The sequence below is a fragment of the Propithecus coquereli genome, unplaced genomic scaffold, assembly GCF_000956105.1.
Source record: "Propithecus coquereli isolate 6110/MARCELLA unplaced genomic scaffold, Pcoq_1.0 Scaffold353, whole genome shotgun sequence".
In the NCBI taxonomy this organism is placed as follows: Eukaryota; Metazoa; Chordata; class Mammalia; order Primates; family Indriidae; genus Propithecus; species Propithecus coquereli.
The window spans coordinates 1,525,619-1,542,890 of record NW_012149208.1 but is presented as its reverse complement, the minus strand read 5'-3'; the positions used below and the strand labels follow the sequence as shown (position 1 = coordinate 1,542,890).

At 60.2% G+C, this 17,272-nt stretch overlaps 1 protein-coding gene across 2 annotated transcripts in view; it reads left to right on the top strand.

The window, feature by feature from the left end:
• Positions 1-392: 392 nt before the first annotated feature.
• TCF7 (transcription factor 7 (T-cell specific, HMG-box)) overlaps positions 393-17,272 on the top strand; it is a 28,771-nt gene continuing 11,891 nt past the window's right edge. The window contains exon 1 of one of the 2 annotated variants that reach the window (XM_012651327.1): positions 393-512. In XM_012651327.1, the coding sequence (XP_012506781.1) occupies positions 417-512 (96 nt within the window). In that variant the 5' untranslated portion in view covers positions 393-416. The remainder of the gene's footprint in view (positions 513-17,272) is intronic. The other variant, XM_012651326.1, reaches the window with a different exon arrangement.

The following is a 17,272-nucleotide window of genomic DNA, read 5'->3' as shown; positions in this document are numbered from 1 at the left end:
GGTGGGGGCGTGGGGGGCGGGCTTCCCGGGCGCCGCCAGGCGCGAGTCACTTCCGGTGCCCTGACCTTTATAGGAGTAAACAGACCCCCGCCGTCCCGCCTCCCCTCCTGCCCAGGTGACTGCCTAATCCCGTGCTGGGGACACTCAGCCGGCCGGGGTTCCTCGGCCGCGGGCGGGCTGCGCGGGGTCAAGTAGGGGCCGCCCGAGGGAGGCCCGGACTCGAGGTCCTGCCCCCACTGCTTGGCCCCGCGGGTGCTCCGGGCCGCTCCCTCTCCAGCCGGGGCCTTGCGGGGTCCGCCGGCGACCCCCGTTTTCCTCGCGCGGGCAGGCCGCCTGCAGCCCGAGCCGCCGCGGGGCTGGCGTCTGACCCGGCTGTGGTTTTTCCAGGCCTGAAGGCCCCGGAGTGCGCCGGCGGCATGTACAAAGAGACGGTCTACTCCGCCTTCAACCTGCTCATGCACTACCCGCCGCCCGCGGGAGCCGGGCAGCACCCCTCGCCGCAGCCCCCGCTGGTAAGTGGCCCCGCGGCCAGCGTCCCCCTGTGCCTGCTGCCTCCCTGAGCAGGTGGGTGAGGCGTGAGCGAGAAGAGACTTTCGCCTGAGACGAAGTAGATGGAGGACAACTCGGTGCTGGTCTCTTTTCCCATGCACACCCAGTGGGCTGTGAACCAAAAGGAGAACTTTGCAGAAGGAAGGAGGGGCCGCCCTTGGGCACCCCCAGCCCTCCTGCTGCTGGCGTTTGTCTTCCCAGCTTGCTCACAAGCAGGTGCAGGCCCTGTCTTGGTGCTGGGTGACGTCCGGGTGGGGTCTTCTAGAACTGTTGAGCTGAGAGCACCTCCGCTCCTGAGGGTGGCGTGTTTGGTGTGATCTGAGCTCAGAGCTTTGCAGGCAGCTTTCTCCCAGGAAGCCCTGAGCCTCCACGCTCGGGGGAATGGGCAGAAAAGCTGAGCCGTTGAGGCCTCCTGGTTGTGCAGAAGAAACACGCTCTCCTTGGCTGGGTCTTTACTGGCACGAGCACGCCCTTGCCAGGGAAGGAGCCTGAACGCCATGTGTGGAGAGCAGCTTCTTAGGAAGCTGCCTTGCTCTCAGACACATCAGGCAGGGTGTGCAGAGGTGCTGCGAGTCAGTGGCGTCAAGAAGGGGCTAGTTTAATAAATTTGCGAATTAAATCTTTTTAAGTATCCCGTAAAGACTTTTCTAGATACTTAGAAATCTTAGAAAAGATTTTCATGGTCGTTACAAACTATGCTTTTTTGCCCGTTGGTGCAGATGACCTAGAATGTGAAGAGCCCATTCTAAGTGCTCTGGAGCGGTGTAGCTTCACTTTGAAAGAAAGTCCCTACAGGTGTTTCAGATTGTTCTCAGTTGGGCCAAATAGGGGTGAGAGCGCAGTGGAAGGTTTGGAGGACTCTGGTGGGCAGGTGTTAGGTGCAAATGTCAGCCCAGTGCTGGTTGGGCCGGGAGGCTAGAGGGTTCGCAGGGCTACGGGGGGGTCACCGAGAGGAAGGAGAGAGTGGCTGCCAGGTTGTTCAGGAGCCAGGAGGGTGTTCTCATAGTGCTTCGTGCCGAAGCTGGTGGGAGGGAAGAGGACATGCAGGCTTCTCTCCAGAAACCCAGGATGGAAGACCTAGTAGATGGCTGGCTCTAGAAATGAACTCCTCGCCCTTTGGACTTCCGTTTTCTCATCTGTAAAACGAGCACGTTGGCCAAGGGGTCAGTCTGACTTTCCCGCTCTGGGGTGGCTTGGTACAGGAGGTGGTTCACTTCTTTCCAAGTCTGGGAGAGGAGCCTTGCCCCCGGCCCTGCTACCCGATGTGGCCGCTCTCCCCACAGAACTGCCCTGCACAAGCGGGCGCTTGACGGATGCTTTGTGGATCCCCCGCAAGGTGTCAGCCCTTAGATGTGGGACCAGGCTGACGTGTAATAACTCACCACTGCCGGATCACCAGCGGGTGAGCCGCTTGGACAGGGGCTGGGGTTAGGCAAAAGGTCCAGGCCCATAGCTCCGTGCTCCAGCCTAACAGTACTGCAGAGCGGCGCAGAGAAAAGGCGTCGTTTCAGACGAGAGTCATCTCATAGTGTGGGCAAGTGCTGGGAGAGTGCCCAGAGCAGGGCACTGGTTCTGCTGGAAGGGTGTGGGTGATGGGGACCATTTGGTGTCCTTTGGCTCACACTAGTCCAGAGTAGGCAAATGGTGGGCTCTGACAGTCAGGGAGGTTGGAGGAAGGCACACCACCGCTCACCTGGCCCCAGGTCATTTTTCAACTTCAGGTCTCTTTCAAGCTACAGCAGATGCATTTCTTTTCTTTCTTTCTTTTTTTTTTTTTTTTTTTTCTTACTCTGTAGCCCAGGCTAGAGTATAGTGGCATGATCATAGCTGGGACTATACGCATGCACCCACCATACCTGGCTATTTTTTTTTTTTTTAATAGAGATTGGAGGTCTCTCTGTGTTGCCCAGGCTGGTCTCGAACACCAAGCCTCAAGCAATCTTCCTGCCTTAGCCTTGTAAATTGTTGGGATCCCATGTGTGAGCTGCTGCGCCCAGCCCAGCAGGTGCATTTCTGTGTATCATGCCCTGTTTTATAGGTACCCATTCCCTTGCCGTCCTTGCAGAATCCAAGCTGCAGCCCCCACTGTGTGGCTTCTGAGAACAGAGGAGGAGGAGAACAGGTTTTGGGACTGACTTTCTGTGCCCTGCCCCAGCTTCTCTATGCGGCTGGGGACAAGAACAGAGGCAGGGGTCTAAGCTGGAGGGGCGCTGGGTGAGGAAGACATATGTGACTGTAGCGAGCCTCCGTTAAGCAAACCTGGTGTTACAAACACACGGCACGTAGGAGTAGTTGCTTGCATTACCTGAAGAGTCGTGTGGACATTGAAAATATGGTTGGGTTTTACAAAGTGAAATGGATTGACCCCATGTTTTGGGAGCACATTTATTATCTGATTCAAGGTTCATGTGTCTGGAACTAGGAAAGAGCCTCTTATCGAGGGTCAGGAGCCCCTTGAAAGGGCCCTGAGGAGAAGCTGCCTTTGGAGGTTTCTCCCAAAGCTGGCCCCTTCCCCAGGCCCATCTTTACAGGACAGACAGCGTGCTGCCCGGCCGCTGGCCACAGGCCTTACTCTAGGCCCCCTTGCCCTGTGCCCACCCTCTCTGAGGACACCCAGGTGGTCAGCAGTTGTGCTGAGATGCCCAAGGCCAGTCACTGGACCTCCCTGGATAGCAGGGGACACACACACACTTGGGACTTCCTCTGCCCATGCTGGGTGGGATGCCCATGTGGTTGCCACATTGGAGACCTCAGAACAGGCCGACTGAGACCTAGCCAGGAGCAATGGGCTAAATGACCCCCTCCCAGCCAGCTGCCATGGGACAGATATTTTTTTTTTCTAAAATGTTTGCTGCTTTTTGGTATTTGGCTTCTTTTAAGCTTTGTTTGAGGAAGAGGAAATTAGGGGAAAGTGTATTCCATGACCAGTGTTTGTCAGGCATCTATGCAGGCAGTTCCTGGCCGGGACGAGTCACCATTGCTCGTTTTTGTTTTGTTTTCTCTGCTTTGAGACCTTGGACTGGGTGGGGGTGGGGAGCTGGTCCTTGGCTGTTCTTTGGGGGGATTCTGGGATGAGTAAGACATGGTCCCCTAGGCCGAGCCAGGCTCTTGGGAGGGTCGGACTGCCAGTCTGGCCGTGAGAGACACCGTTGCTCCGTGGCCCCTTCTGTGGGCTCCGCTTAGAGCCTGTGGCCCGGACGGGTGCTGAGCCTTCGCCGTTTAGATGAAACATCCAGCACAGACAGATCCACAGAGACAGAACGTAGGTCAGTGCTTGCCAGGGGCTGAGGGAAGACGGGCTTGGGGAGTGGCTGCTGGTGGGGATGGGCTTCCTTTGGGGGTGACGAGTGTGTTCTGGAATGAGGTAACGGTAGCCGTCGTACAAGCTTATGAATACGCTGAAAGCCGCTGAATTGTGTACTTTACAATGGTGTATTTTATGGCATGTGAATTACATCTGATTTTAAATTAAAAAGCTGAGGCCTCTGGCCATTGCAGGGACTTGGGGGCCACATTTCCCTGTCGCTGATCTCACAGCTGTCCTGGTAGCTGGGCTTGCCCCACGCCACCGTGGAGCCTCATTGAGGCAGCAGACTCACGCCTGGGCTCCTGGCTGTCGAGCTCACCTTCCCTGAGTCCGCAGTCGAGGTCCAGGTGAGGGCTCTGGGAATGAGCCCGGCGGGGGCGGGGCAGGAGGTGAGGGTCTGAGCAAGACCAGCAGAGGAAGGAAGTGCTGCTACCGCCGCACCGCCAGCCCGCAGGGAGCTTGCAGAGAGGAGCATGTGCAGGAGCGCCCACCCGCCCTCCGCAGCCCCCCGAGCGCCGGGCGTGGCTGGGAAGGGTCGGGACGGCAGAGCACTGCTCCTGCTTGGAGTAGAGCCCCGTGAGAGGGAGTCTGGCACCGGGCTGTGTATCAGGCACTGGACACTGGTCCTGGAACGAGGCTCCGCCTCTGGGAGTGCCCAGCTCAGCAGAGGAGACAGATGAATAGACCCGAACCAGGCACTGGCTGGGGAGTTGCTGTCACAGAGGCATCCTGGGGAGAGCGGGCCCGCCCGGGCTGTGAGGAAGGGTCCCCTGAGAAGCATCCTGAAGGCTGTGGGTTGTCCAACAGATGAAGACCAAGGAGGGACTGGCAAGCACCTGGGCTTCCCTCCAAACACACCCAGATCTTCCCACTTTTCCACGTCCATCAGCACGCCCGAGCCCAAATTATCGCTGTCTCCCACTGGGGCAGCACCAATAGCCTCCTGCAGGGGCCCTGTGCCCGCACCCTAACCCATGATGCAGGCTTCATATAGCAGCCAAAGGGGTCCTTTAAAAACATAAATCAGGCCGGGCGCGGTGGCTCACGCCTGTAATCCTGGCACTTTGGGAGACCGAGGTGGGAGGATTGCTTGAGGCCAGGAGTTCAAGACCAGCCTGGGCAACATAGCAAGACCCCCATCTCTACAAAAAATAGAAAAATTAGCTGGGCGTGGTGGCACACATGTAGTCCCAGCTACTCGGTCGGCTGAGGCAGGAGGATCACTTGAGCCCAGGAGTTTGAGTCTGCAGTGAGCTGTGATGACGTCACTGCACTCCAGCCCAGGCAATAGAGTGAGACCCTATCTTAAAAGAAACAAGCAAAAACATAAATCAGATCACGTCTCTTACCCGATTAAACCCTGAAGTGGCTTCTCATTGCTCTTGGAGTAATGTCCAAACCACTCAACACAGCTTGAGTACCTAGGTGGCTGGCCCCTGCCAGCTGCCCCTTGTCATTTACACCATCCGCTTCCTCTCTCCCTGACAGCAGCCACCTCCCTGCCCTGGGGGGGTCTTACAACCAGCAAGTTCTTTCTCACCTCAGGACTTTGCATTTGCCCGTGGGCTTGGGATTCTCTTCCCCACCTCTTCACAGAGCTGCCACCGAAGGGTTCCTCATTCAGGGCTTAATTCAGATGTCACCTCCTCAGACCGTCCCAGGGGGCCCTCCTTTATCCCCCCTGGCCTCGCCGCCTTGCCCACCCTGGCAGCTCTGCAGGCCCAGGTCGTTGGCACTGTTTGCAGTGCGCTCACCGCGCGTGGCCCAGGGGGAGCCCGTCTGTGCAGTGTCTCTGAGCCGCAGTCTGCACGATGCGAGTGGCGAGGTTGGAGGGAGGACCGGGAGGTGCCAGCGTGGCCTGGGCTGGGGGCGGCGGCCTGGGCTGGGGGCGGCGGGCAGCGTGAGTGATCCCTCCTCTCTTGCTGTCCTGGTTCCCCTGGGGCCACCGGTGGCTCAGCAGTAGGCCCCCATGGCCTCTGAGCCAGAGCGGTGTGGGGTCTGAACGCCGGGGCGGGGGCCTTGGGTGAAGAGACCCCTACTCTGTCCTGCCTCGCTCAGAGATTCCTGGGAGGGGAAGTGCTATCCCTGGGACCAGAACGGGAGCCTTAGCCACTCACCCTGTCCTGAGAGTTCTGCCTCGACACCCCAAGGTTGCATCTGAAAGAGACTCCCCTTTACCTTCCACATTAGGGCCTTAAGCTGTTTTGTGGGGAAAACGCCCTCCTGGTCACCAGCCCGGGAACCATTCTCAGACCTCTCCTCACAGGTACCCCTCGTGTCTTGCTGTGACGCCTCCCTGGGTGTGGGGTGCACGTCTGCAGGCCCCCAGACAGTCCCACGTACGGCATCTCTGTCTGTGGCATCCCTCTGGTGGCCCCTGGCTTGCTCGCGGCCGGCCTTCTTTACAAGTGGGAATGATGTTCTGTACAAATCACTCCTTAGTTTCCATTTTGATTATTTTTTCGGAGCATAACATTGAAAGAGAATTATGGGGTCAAGAGGTAGGAGGAATCGAGGTGTTTTGCTTCCCCGTGGCCCCGGTCCACTGCAGGTCCCGAGCCTGTGACTGTTCCCCAGCCTCGCGGTGCTCAAGCACAGCGACGTGGACTTGTGTCTTCGCTGCTCTTCGTGTGATAGGTTTGGGGCGGGCAGTGGGACTTCAAGTTGTTTTGAATCACATTACTTTCCTCGGAAGGCTGGGTCGTACTGGCTGTGGCGTTCGGGGAGTCTGCAAGCCCTCCTCTGCTGCTCCCGTGGGACTTCGCTTTGAGGGTGGCTCCTGCCTCGTGGAAGCTCGTGCAGGAGGCCTGTCCCCGCAGACCCCGCCCCGGGAGCAGAGAGGGATGCCGCGCCCAGGTTAGAGGGCATTCCCAGGGCCCGGGGCTATGGGTTGCTAGGACCGGGGGTTCTTCCCCCTGCTTTATTAGGGTTCCACCAGGCCAGTTTCCACAGCCAGTAAACGGGGCTGTTTGTACCAACTCTGCCCACCTCCCCAGTTGCCCTGAGACGCGGGTGTGAGTGGGGTTGAAGGGGAGAGGGATGAGGGTGGGCCCCTCTGTGGGTCTCCTGAGATCTTGCCCCACCCCTGCCCTGCCAGAAGGGAGCTTCAGCTGAGCTGTCAGCAGGGCTCCCGGGGCTGCTGGCTTGAAGTCACGTAACTGCTGAGGTCAGGCTGGGTCGGGGTGGGCCCAGGCCTCCTGGAGTGGCAAGGCGAGCTGCAGCCCCTCTGAGCCTCCTCAGGCTGCTGCGGTCCCAAAGCCATACGGTCACACCCCCTCACACCTTGTGACCGATGCTTCCTGCCGTTGTGTACAAACAAGTCTCCGTTGGAGGAAACAGGTGTTTTATCAGGTCACAGGGGTACCCCACCCACAGCGGTACAGCGCCAGGTCCTCGGGGAACAACCTCCCTCTGCAGGTGGGACAGCGAGGCCAGATCAGAGAAGGGATTGTCCAAGGCCCCTCAGGAGGGGAAGGAGGGACAGCATTATGTGTGGAAGAGCCACCTTCTGACACTGCTGTCTGCCACTCCTGGCTGGGTGGCCTGGGCATGTTACTTTAGCCCCTTTGGGCCCTAGTTGTCTCATCTGAAGATGAGGACCATGAGGTCCTACCTCCTTGGGCCACTGAGGAATGGATGAGACAGCGTAGTGACATGCCCGGCGCAGAGTAGGTGCTTCCCGAGTGGCAGCTACTGTTGGAGGGGTGGTTCGCGCTGTGTAGAGGCCTCTGTCCTGGAAGTTGAATGCTCTGGAAGCTGAGGCCGGACTGGAGCCCGTGCCGTGCCTCCCTTTCCCGGCTCAGCAGCCAGCGCCCAGCCCTCGGGACCCCAGCCGGGCCGCAGCGCACGCCTGCGAGAGTCTTGGGTCCAGACCCCTGTGCGTGTGGCCCGGCCCGGCCCGGAGCAGCAGGCTCCCTCGCGCCCGCCCAGAGCTCAGGCCTGGCAAGACAAAGAGGCTCCTGTCGGGGGGCTCTGAGTGGGCTCTGAGGCTCTGCTCAAGTTGGATAAGGGACACAGAGGAGGGAGAGAAGCCAGCAGGGGCCACCGGGGAGGCTTCCTGAGAGAGGAGTGAGATGCGGAGGATGCTCCAGGTGGGGCCCCGCTGAGCAGAGGAGGAGAAGGGCAGAAATTGGTGTGTTCCCGGTCACTGGAAGGGCTGACGGAAGCCCAGGGTCCGTGAGGGGCGTGAGGTGGGGCTGGAGAAGGGCCTGTGGCCTGTGCCCGGGCAGCATTCACTCTGGTGTCTCGGGGAGGCTGGGGGCGCACGCAGCCGTGGAAGGAAGGACGGGGCGGTGCCCACCCGCAGATGGCTTGCGTTGGACGTGGCGGCCGAGGCAGGCAGAGCCTGCAGCTGAGCCGGGGTGGCTGCTGGGCACCGTGGCTGGAGGAAAGCGAGCAGAGCCAGGGGAGGGGCAGGCGCCAGGCCGGGAGACCCCAGGGTGCTGGCAAATGCGAGAGTGCCTGAGAGGCGGGAAGTCCCCATGTTCCTGTCGTTTCTCTCGACTCTCGTGCTCTCTCCAGGCCCCTAAGCGCAAGTCTTGGCCCCCCGATTACTGGGGGGAGCTGCACCTCGGAAGTCAGTGGCCTGCTCGGGTCCCAAGGCCATTGGTGATCCAGCCAGGTTGTGGAAAGCCCCTCTCACCAGTATTGTCCCCAGCAGGGCTCTGTGGTCCTAAGGGTCTGGGGAGGGACATGGTTAGCTTCTTCCTGCAGTTTCCTGCCTCCTCTGCAGACCTGTCACCCTTGGGGTTTGGACCGAGGAAACCACCTCCCTCCCTTGAAAAGGTGTGGCCCGCAGAACTGCAACGTGCAGCAGTCTGCAGCCCTGCAGCCTGGGTGGCTTTGTCCTTGTCAGTTTGCCCCGCCCCCTCCCGCTGGTCGCCTGGGGAGGAGCTGGGACAGGGTGAGTCTGGCCCTCTCCTGTGAGGAGCCTGCTTGCGGCCCCACCCGTGCAGACTGCCTGCCTGGGTTGTGCCAAAACAGACTGCTCTGGAGCCTAGAGCAAGCCTGGTGACACAGCCTCCACTCCGTGGCCCTGGCCGCACAGCCAGAGCTCCCTGGAGATCAGAGGAAGCAGACACTCTGCCAAATAAGTTTCCTCTTAACCACCCTCCTCCTTTTTAAAACAACCAGCTCACTCTCCAAGGGCAGGAGAGCTGTCTGGGTCCCACACTGTCTGCTTCCAAATGACGTGTGTGGCAGAGGCCCCAGGCATGGATGCGTGGCACAGGGCCCCAGGGAACTGCGGGGCGTGGACTTCGGGGGTTCACCTTCACCCCGCCATGTCTGAGCTGGTGTGGTGTCCCCTCCTACTGAGCTCCGTTTTCCCTGAGGGCAGGGGGCTGTGATCGACCTCCTGCCAATCTGTTAACCTCCCCAGGTCTCGGTGTCTTTTCTAAAATGGGATGGCGATCCTGGCCAGGGAGCATTTCCGAGGCTCAGATAAGCGTCGGCTGGAGGGGCCTGCGGGCGGGGTGGGCCTCAGCTGGGGTTTGCCGGGCACTCGGGGCTAGCCTCCCCATCGCGCAGGCGGGGTCGGGAGGGGGGCCCAGGCGACAGGAGTCCAGGCTGAGGGCTTCTGACTAAGTCTGACCTGGCTCTGCCATCTGAAACGCATTATGATGCTTTGTAAACCCCACATCCCTCGGCCACATGAAAGCCTGGGGCCTAAAAATAGCTGCTCCCAGAGGACGCCCCGCAGTGGTGGGGCTCAGCTGACCTCTGCACGCACACCCACCACCAGGCCACCTCCCTCGCCAGGGAGCCCTGACTGGCAGGGCCACACCCACTCACCCTGCCAGTGTGGGCAGCCACCGCCTGGGGCCGGCTTCTCTGGGCACAGGTCTCACTCAGCTGGTCAAAGCCTCAGGCCTGGAGGCCTCACCCAGGGCAGAATGTCTGGAAAAGCCAGGAGGGGCCGCGAGGGTGTGGCAGTACACTCAGCACCCTTCCCCAGACCAGAGAAAGCTCACTGGGAAGCCGGTGGAACCATCTTATGGAAGAGGACGCAGAGGCCCACGGAGGGGGGTGCGGGGAGGGGACCAGCCTGATGGTGACTTGGCCGCTGTCGGGGTAGACAGGAGGGCCGCCGGCTGATGCGTGTGTTAGCAGAGGGCAGCGCCCCGCCCAGGCCCTGGTGTCCGTGGAGGGCCGGGAGGGAGAGCAGCCTGGGCTTCTAAGCTGCTGGGCTGACTCTTTGCCCTGCTCGCTGTGGGTTCCTCTCCCTACGGTCTCCGCCACCAACTGCAAACCACTCTTTTCCCTAAAAATAAACATCTGACGGGATTGGGGGAAGCTTTGTAGCTATCAAAGGAAATAATAGGGTGTTTAAGAAAATCACATTGCGTTTTAAATAACCAGCGTGAAAGTCATTAAGTTTGAAGTTTCATTCAAATCAGATGGCTCTGTGGCTGGCAAGGGTGGGTGGGCCCTCCGGGACGCTGAGGCAGGCCATGGAGAGCTCTGCGGTGGCGGCAGCAGTGAGGTCTCTGCCGGGCGTAGCCAGGGTCGGGCGGGCTGGCCATCGAGTGTGCGCGGCCCCGGGAGTCGCCCGGCTGTGGTGGGTGACAGCATGGGCGGGGTGTGGGGACAGATGGACCAGGGAGAGCCAAGGCCACCAGGATCGGTGGCCATGTTGCGGGGGGCGCCTCAGAGATGACAGTTTGGATCAGAAAAGGCCACAGAGGATCTATAGGGCCCAGGTCACATCTGTCCTTTCACCACTGGATTCTTAGTGCCACCTCAGGGCCTAGCGCGTGGCGGGTGTTCAGAAACAGCTGTTTGAAGAATGACAACAGCCACAACAACAGCTCGTGTACTGAAGATTTCCCAAATGCCAGGCCTGTGGCAGAGGCTTTTATTCGCAGTGTCAAGATCCGTATAAGCTGAGAACGTAGGTACTGTTATTGCCCCCATTTTGCAGCTGGGGAAACCGAGGCTCAGAGAGGGTCAGAATGTGCTGATACCTGGCAGAGTCAGTGTTTGGACTCAGGTCTGTTTCACCCCAAAGCCCATGCTCTTTGCTGCTCCAGCCCGTCTGCTCTAGAACGTGGAGAGATGGGACATTGCAGGCCGAGAAGCCGACTGTCACCCCCACACTCGTTGGGTTTATGAGGTGGACCCCGCTGGTATCCTCAGGCCCCAAGCAAAGACTTGGCCTCGCACTGCCTCTCCTGGAGGGCCTGGGTCAGGGCCTCGCTCAGGGCTGGTCCCTTTCCTCCTAGGACACCCGGCAAGGTCATGGTTCCCTGGGCCAAAAGTGTTGCATTTCTTAAATGTGACCTGGACAAGTGTCCGAAATGACATTTAGGATTGATTCAGGTTTGGTGCATGATGGAAGGATGGTTAAGAACTGTTTATAGGATTCTTTCCTCTTTCTAGCTTTGGTCCTGATGCAGCTCAGAGCCCACTGTCGGACGTCTCTGGGCCAGGTGCCCTCTGTGTGGCCCAGGATTGGGCTCGAGGGTTTCCTAGGCCCTGAGTCACTGGGAGAGGCTGGACTGAGGAGGCTGGAGGGAGTCCCAGGGCATGGATGTACCCACCCCCTGTTCCCCCACGGGAAATCTGCTTGGGAACCGGAGCCACCTGCCAGCCCCACTGGGGCCTGTGAGGGCAGTTGTTTCTCCTAGCACTGCCCCCACCCCTCCCCCTCACTGTGGCGTCGCAGGCCAGGCAGGAGCTCAGCAGTCTGGCCTGATGAGAATCGGGCATTAGTCCAAAGGAACTCGAGGGCCAGCGGCCCTGACCTGGCACAAAGCCGGCTTTCCTGAAAAGCTTTATGTCTCAAGACATGCTTGCTTTTGCCTTTTTTCCCTTTGTTTCATTTCGGAGACAGAGTCTTGCTCTGTCGCCCCAGGTGGAGTGCAGTGGCATCATCATATTCACTGCAGCCTCACACTCCTGGGCTCAAGCGATCCTCCTGCCTCAGTCTCCCGGGCAGGTGGGACTACAGGTGTGCACCACCGTACCTGGCTAATTTTTTCTGTCATTAGTAGAGACAGGTGCTCACCCTTGCTCAGGCTGGTCTCGAACTCCTGACCTCAACTGATCCTCCGGCCTTGGCCTCCCAGAATGCTAGGATCACAGGCGTGAGCCACCCTGCCCGGCCTTATTTTGTTCTTAAGAAAGAATATTAGCAAACACGAATATAACTCATTTAATGTTTGCCCCAGCCCCGTGAGATACTGACACTTACAGACGGGGAACCGGGCATGGAGAGACGGCACCTCGGAAGCGCTGGAGCAAGGGCTAGAACCCAGACTCTGGCCCTGCACACCCGCCGTCTCCCCGTGCTCCGCCGCCTCCTGGGGAAGTAGCCTGTGTCGCAGCCACAGCTGGGTCCGCCTGGCTGCCCCAGCCACCCGTGCCTTCCCTCTCCTCCCAGCCGGGAGTTCGGCGTCGCGCCCTTCCCCGTGTCTGTACTGCTACACCCAGGTACATATCGGTGAAAGCTGTTTGGGGTGGTGGTGTGGGAACCTCCCCAGCTCAGTCGCACGAGGGGGCTCTGCTTCCAGAGAGCCGTCTGGGTGAGGGGCGTGGGGGGAGCACTCTGGGTCCCGGAGCCTCCAGCAGCTCCTGTCCATGCCTTGTCTTGTTTCCCTCCGGACGAACGACTAGACCGAATCCAGACAGACCCTAGGGCCTTAACTGGCAGCAGCTGCGGGGTTAGACCCTAGGGAGCTTCCTGTCCGTGGCCTCAGGGCAGAACTGTCCTCCTGAGGCTGGGACAGGCAGCTGAGCAGACCAGGTGACTCAAGAGATCGCTGTTTTTGTCTTTGCTCTGCAGAGGCCGGCAGGAATGCCCTTGAGCCTGGGGATGAGATCTCCGAGTCTTCTCTTGCTCCTAGCCTCGAGCTGTTGGAGACCGTCAGCCTCCTCAGCCCTGCCTCTCTGGGCCTTGCCTGGGCTCTGCCGGCTCTCATTCCCAGGGGCAGGCTTACCCTTGTAGACTAGTCCTGGCAAGAGCCACCCCAGCGTCCAGCGGCTGTCCCCTCCCTCCTTCTCGCACGTGGAGTGGGGGCAGCACAGGCCAGACCCTGTGGGAGGGAGGACCTCCCACGTTCCTTCTAGTCTTTTACAACTAAGAACCAGAGTCATCTCCTGCAGGGTGCTTTCACGTGGAGCGTGGTCCGAGCCACACTGCCAGCCAAGCAGGTTTGTTCCGAGAGAGATTCTTGGCAGGGTGTTGCCAGCAAAAGAGCTGCCTGTCAGGCCTGCTGCTGAATGTAAAGAACCCCAAAGGGCGAGATTCAGATCCAGATCTGTCACTCCTAGCTGTGAGACCCTGGGCAAGGTGTTTAATCTCTCTGTGCTTTACTTTCCTCATCTGCAGAATCCGCGCACACGGCACATAGTGGCTGGGAAGACTGGCGGGATTCTGGCAGCGGGCGGAACTCTGCCGACTGCTAGGCACTCGGTAGGCTGTTCCTCGTGGGGGCCGCCATCTCTAAATCTGCACCTCTGGCTTTCTCCCTGCCTTTTCTGCAAAGCCCCCAGGAAAATAAAACCTCCGAACTCCTCAAAGGCCTCCCTCCCCAGAGCCTTGCTTTCCTTTCCTTGCTGCCAAAGACAGGCTGAGCCATGTGGTTGAGTCCTGCCTCAGTCCACGGTGGGCTCCCGGAGGGCTGGGCGCTGAGGAGGAGCTGGCTGAGTTACTGCCCGGGCTGGGTGGGTGCCCAGCCCCAGGGCTGCCGTCGAGTCCCCAAACTGTGTTGGTAGCATCAGCCAGCAGCTCAGCTGTAGCAGCTCCCGGAAGCTTATATTTTCCTCTAAAAACATCCTGTCCTAAGGGGCGTTCACCTCAAAGAGGAGGAAGGAAAGCGCAAGTAAACGCATGCAGAGAAACCACGAGAGGCCGTGGCCAGGCCACCCAGCTCAGTGGGGCTCATCTGGCTCTGAGGGTGCCTCGGGCCAGACTGGGCCCAGAGCAGGCCTGTGGTTTGCTCAGGTTGCATGCGGGACTCCAGTCCTCAGCTCCGCTGCAGCAGGCCCTGCGATCTGATGTCAAGGCCAGGCGGCTGATGGACTGGCCACAGGCACCTAGCAGGGCTTTGTGCAAGCGTGGCAACAGCCCCGTGCCAGCAGGCAGGACTGAAGCCTCGTGGTCCAGGAAGGTGTGGCCTTGCCATCCCCCAGCCCTTCCGGTGTAGCTGGCCACGTGGCCAGGCTCTGTGCTTTGTGGTGGGTGTCTGGCTCTGGGCGTCCGGCACACCGTGGGCGGGGAGCTTGCGAGCCATCCTCTGGAGAGCACCATGCCCTGGGCAGTGGGGCCAGAGTGGGGGCTGGGATAAAAGGGTGTGAGCAGGGGCTCCTCTGTGCTCTGGGCCTCGCTGGGGTACATCTGCACAGGTGGGGTCTACACGGCCCGGCCCGTGTGAAGGTGAGCCCCCTTTGGAAGGTTGTGGGGGTGGGTCTGCCTCCTTCTGGGACGCTTATTCTCATGGTCCCAGGCCCTGGGGAACACTCCCCTCAGCAACTGGCCAGACTTCTTGGCACTCAGGCACCATTGGTGCTGGACGGTGGAGCCCCAGCTCTAAACACAGAGGCCTGAGGGAGCCGTGGGGAAGGGAGAGGGGCCCCAGGAATTGATCAGGGCCAGCATGGAAGCTCATGCCAGGCCCTGGCTCCTGGCAGGATGAGGAAAAAAAGCGAGAGCTGGAGGGGCCTTTCAAGTAGGGCCGCCACTGGGGCTGTGCAGGGGAGCCCGCACCGTGCTTCCCAAGCTGGTGCCCTGGCACGGCCCAGGTGTCTGTCCAGGAGGAGGAGTGCTTTTCCTGATGAGCACAGATGCAGCCTGTGAACTAATGACAGCCCACATGTTGACTCCCACAGTACTGCAGGCAGGAGAGGACCGGGCTTGGGAGGAGGCCGAGGAGTTTCAGGTACCAGGTAGGATGTCCCCTACTCCAAGCAGTGGCCCCAGCTCCTCCCAGCCTCCTAACCTGTGTGCTGCTGTGACCCTGTACCCAGCCCCTAGCTGTGCGATCTTGTGCCTCGGTTTGCTCATCTGTCAGACGGGGATAGTAACTGTATCTGTGTCATAGATTTGTTTTAGGAGCATCTGAGTTCAACTCTGCAAGGTGCTCAGAACCGCCTAGCACGTAGTAAACACTAAGCTCTCGATGGCAGATTCTGTTCTCTCGGCCTGAAACGTTCTTTTGCCTGGCACTTAGTAGGAGCTCAGTAAATACACCCTGATTGAATGTGTGCCGATGGTGACCAACTGAGAATACTGGTGCGTGGGGGGAGGCTTCCCCTGGCATAGCCCCCTGCCACGGGCCAGGCCTTGCCCTCCCCCACCCCCTCACGCTTGAGGCCAGAGAAACTTTCAACTTTCTTCGCTGGGAAAGTGTTGTGGGGCTCAAGCGTTTAGGGGTTTTCAGAGTCAACCGTCAAAGGCGAGGGAGTTTCTCTGCTGGCGGCGGCGAGGGCTCTCAGCGTGCACACAGCCTGCGAGCAGACCGCTGCGGTCTGCAGGGAAAATGCCGACTGTGTTTATTTTTCACCTGAGCCTGCAGGAAGTGGGGGGGCCGGTGGGGGCAGGGGCAGCCCGGCCAGGCCCCAGCTTGACTCCAGAGCAGAGGAGACTTACCTCGGGAGTCCCCTGCTTCCACCTCCTGCCCGACCCTGCCCTGGCTCCATTCCTGGCATGCTGGGGCACCAGGGTGAGGAATTTCTATACCGCACAAGGACAAGAGTTACCTTTGGGACAGTAGATTGGAGTCTGTGCAGTAGGGCAGTGCAGTGGCAGGAAGGACACCTCTGCTGGAGTGAACCCGGCCACCGGGCATCAGCCAGAGGCTGGGCCAGCACTGGCGGGAGACAAGGAATGACTCTTGGGGTAGCCCCAGGGCGTCTGAGTCCCGGACCTTCCCGGAGTGCCACAGGCTGCTGGGGGAGGCAGACAGGGCTCGGACGAAGGCATGGAACAGGGGCCTGGGTTGTCCTGATCCAGGAGTGTGGATTTCGGTTGGTTCTGTCATTGGTGCGTCTATACATCACGCCGTCCTCTGAGCACTGCCCAGCGCTGTGTTCGGTTCTCTGTCCTCAGAGGGAAGAGACGAGGTGGCGCTGCTGAGGTGCTCAGGGCCTGGAGGGGACGATCAACCCAGGCCTGCCTCCTTCCCTTGGAGGCTGGGCACTGTCACCGTCGGGGGGAGGAAGAGGGGAGAGCTCCAGTACGCACGCCAGGCCCCAGGCGACCCCAACCTACTGTCTGGGCAGCCTGGCCCTGGGAAAGCCTTGTGCCAAGGCCCTGGAGCGGGACGTTCCACTGGCGGAGGGGGCATGGGGCAGCGGGCCCTGTGCCACGCGGTTTCCCCTGGCTGCCACCACCAGGCATGGAGGGAGCTGAGGACTGAGGCTGAGAGGCAGCCTGCATGGATGTGGGGAGGCCCCTCAATGCCCTGCCCTGAAGCCCTGGCCGCTGCAAGGCCTGCGGCTGCCAGTGGGTTCTCTGCCTCGCCCCTGCCCATCCGGCACGTCTCTGTGACTTGGGGGTAGACTCCTGTTCAATGAGCTTCTCCCCAGTTCCCAGGGAAGGCTGGTGGACAGGACGAGCCCACGGCCCACCGGGCCCCCCCTCAACACTGCCCCTGTCACATGTGTTCCTACCAGGCTGGCAGCTGCAGGCTGAGCCAGATTCTCTCTGAGGTTTCTTAGGCTTGGCCTGAGCTGTGCTGTGACCTGGGGCTCAGGCAGCAAAGCTGGACCTGAACCAGGCCCAGCATGGCCAAGGAGGGTCAGCTCTGGCCCTCCCCTAGGCAGGAGGGCTGAACACGGGTTCGTGGCCAGAGCTGTACCGCCCCCCCCAGCCCAGGGAAGGGTAGTTGACTGAGAAACCTGCTGTAGAGCCACCCTCTGCCTGCCTTGGAGCAGATGCCACCTCCAGCCCCCAATCTGGGCAGAGCAGACTCCAGGACTGCCTTCCTAGCGCTGGCACCTTGGCTCCCGGGCTCTGCTCCTAAGGCTTCTCAGGGTCAGAGCTGCCCACTCCACTAGCCAGGCCCCCAGTCGGTCCCAAGGGTCGAAAAGCCAGAGCCAAGGCTGACTGGGCCTTCTCCGAAGCAAGAGCTTAGACTCAAAAGCCCCCTGGTTCTGGAGGGACCTGTGGAGGGTGTCGTTCCGGCTGTTGGGCTGGGGCTCTAGGCACTCGTGCCCTTAGCTGGTGAGTGGTGCAGCACTTTCTGCCAGGGTCCCGTGTTCCTGAAAGAGTGGGCCTGAAGCTTTGGCTCCCTGCCCTCGGCTGCCACGAGGCTGGTCAGGGCTGATGCTGTCTGGCTAGCACTGTCCCAGGAACCTATCGGGATAAAGAGGCGTAATGAGTTTCTGGGAAACTTCCTACCTTAATAGGCCCTGGGCTCCTGCTCCCCAAAAGTCTAGGACAAAGCAGGACTTTTGCATCTGTGGCCAATGAGG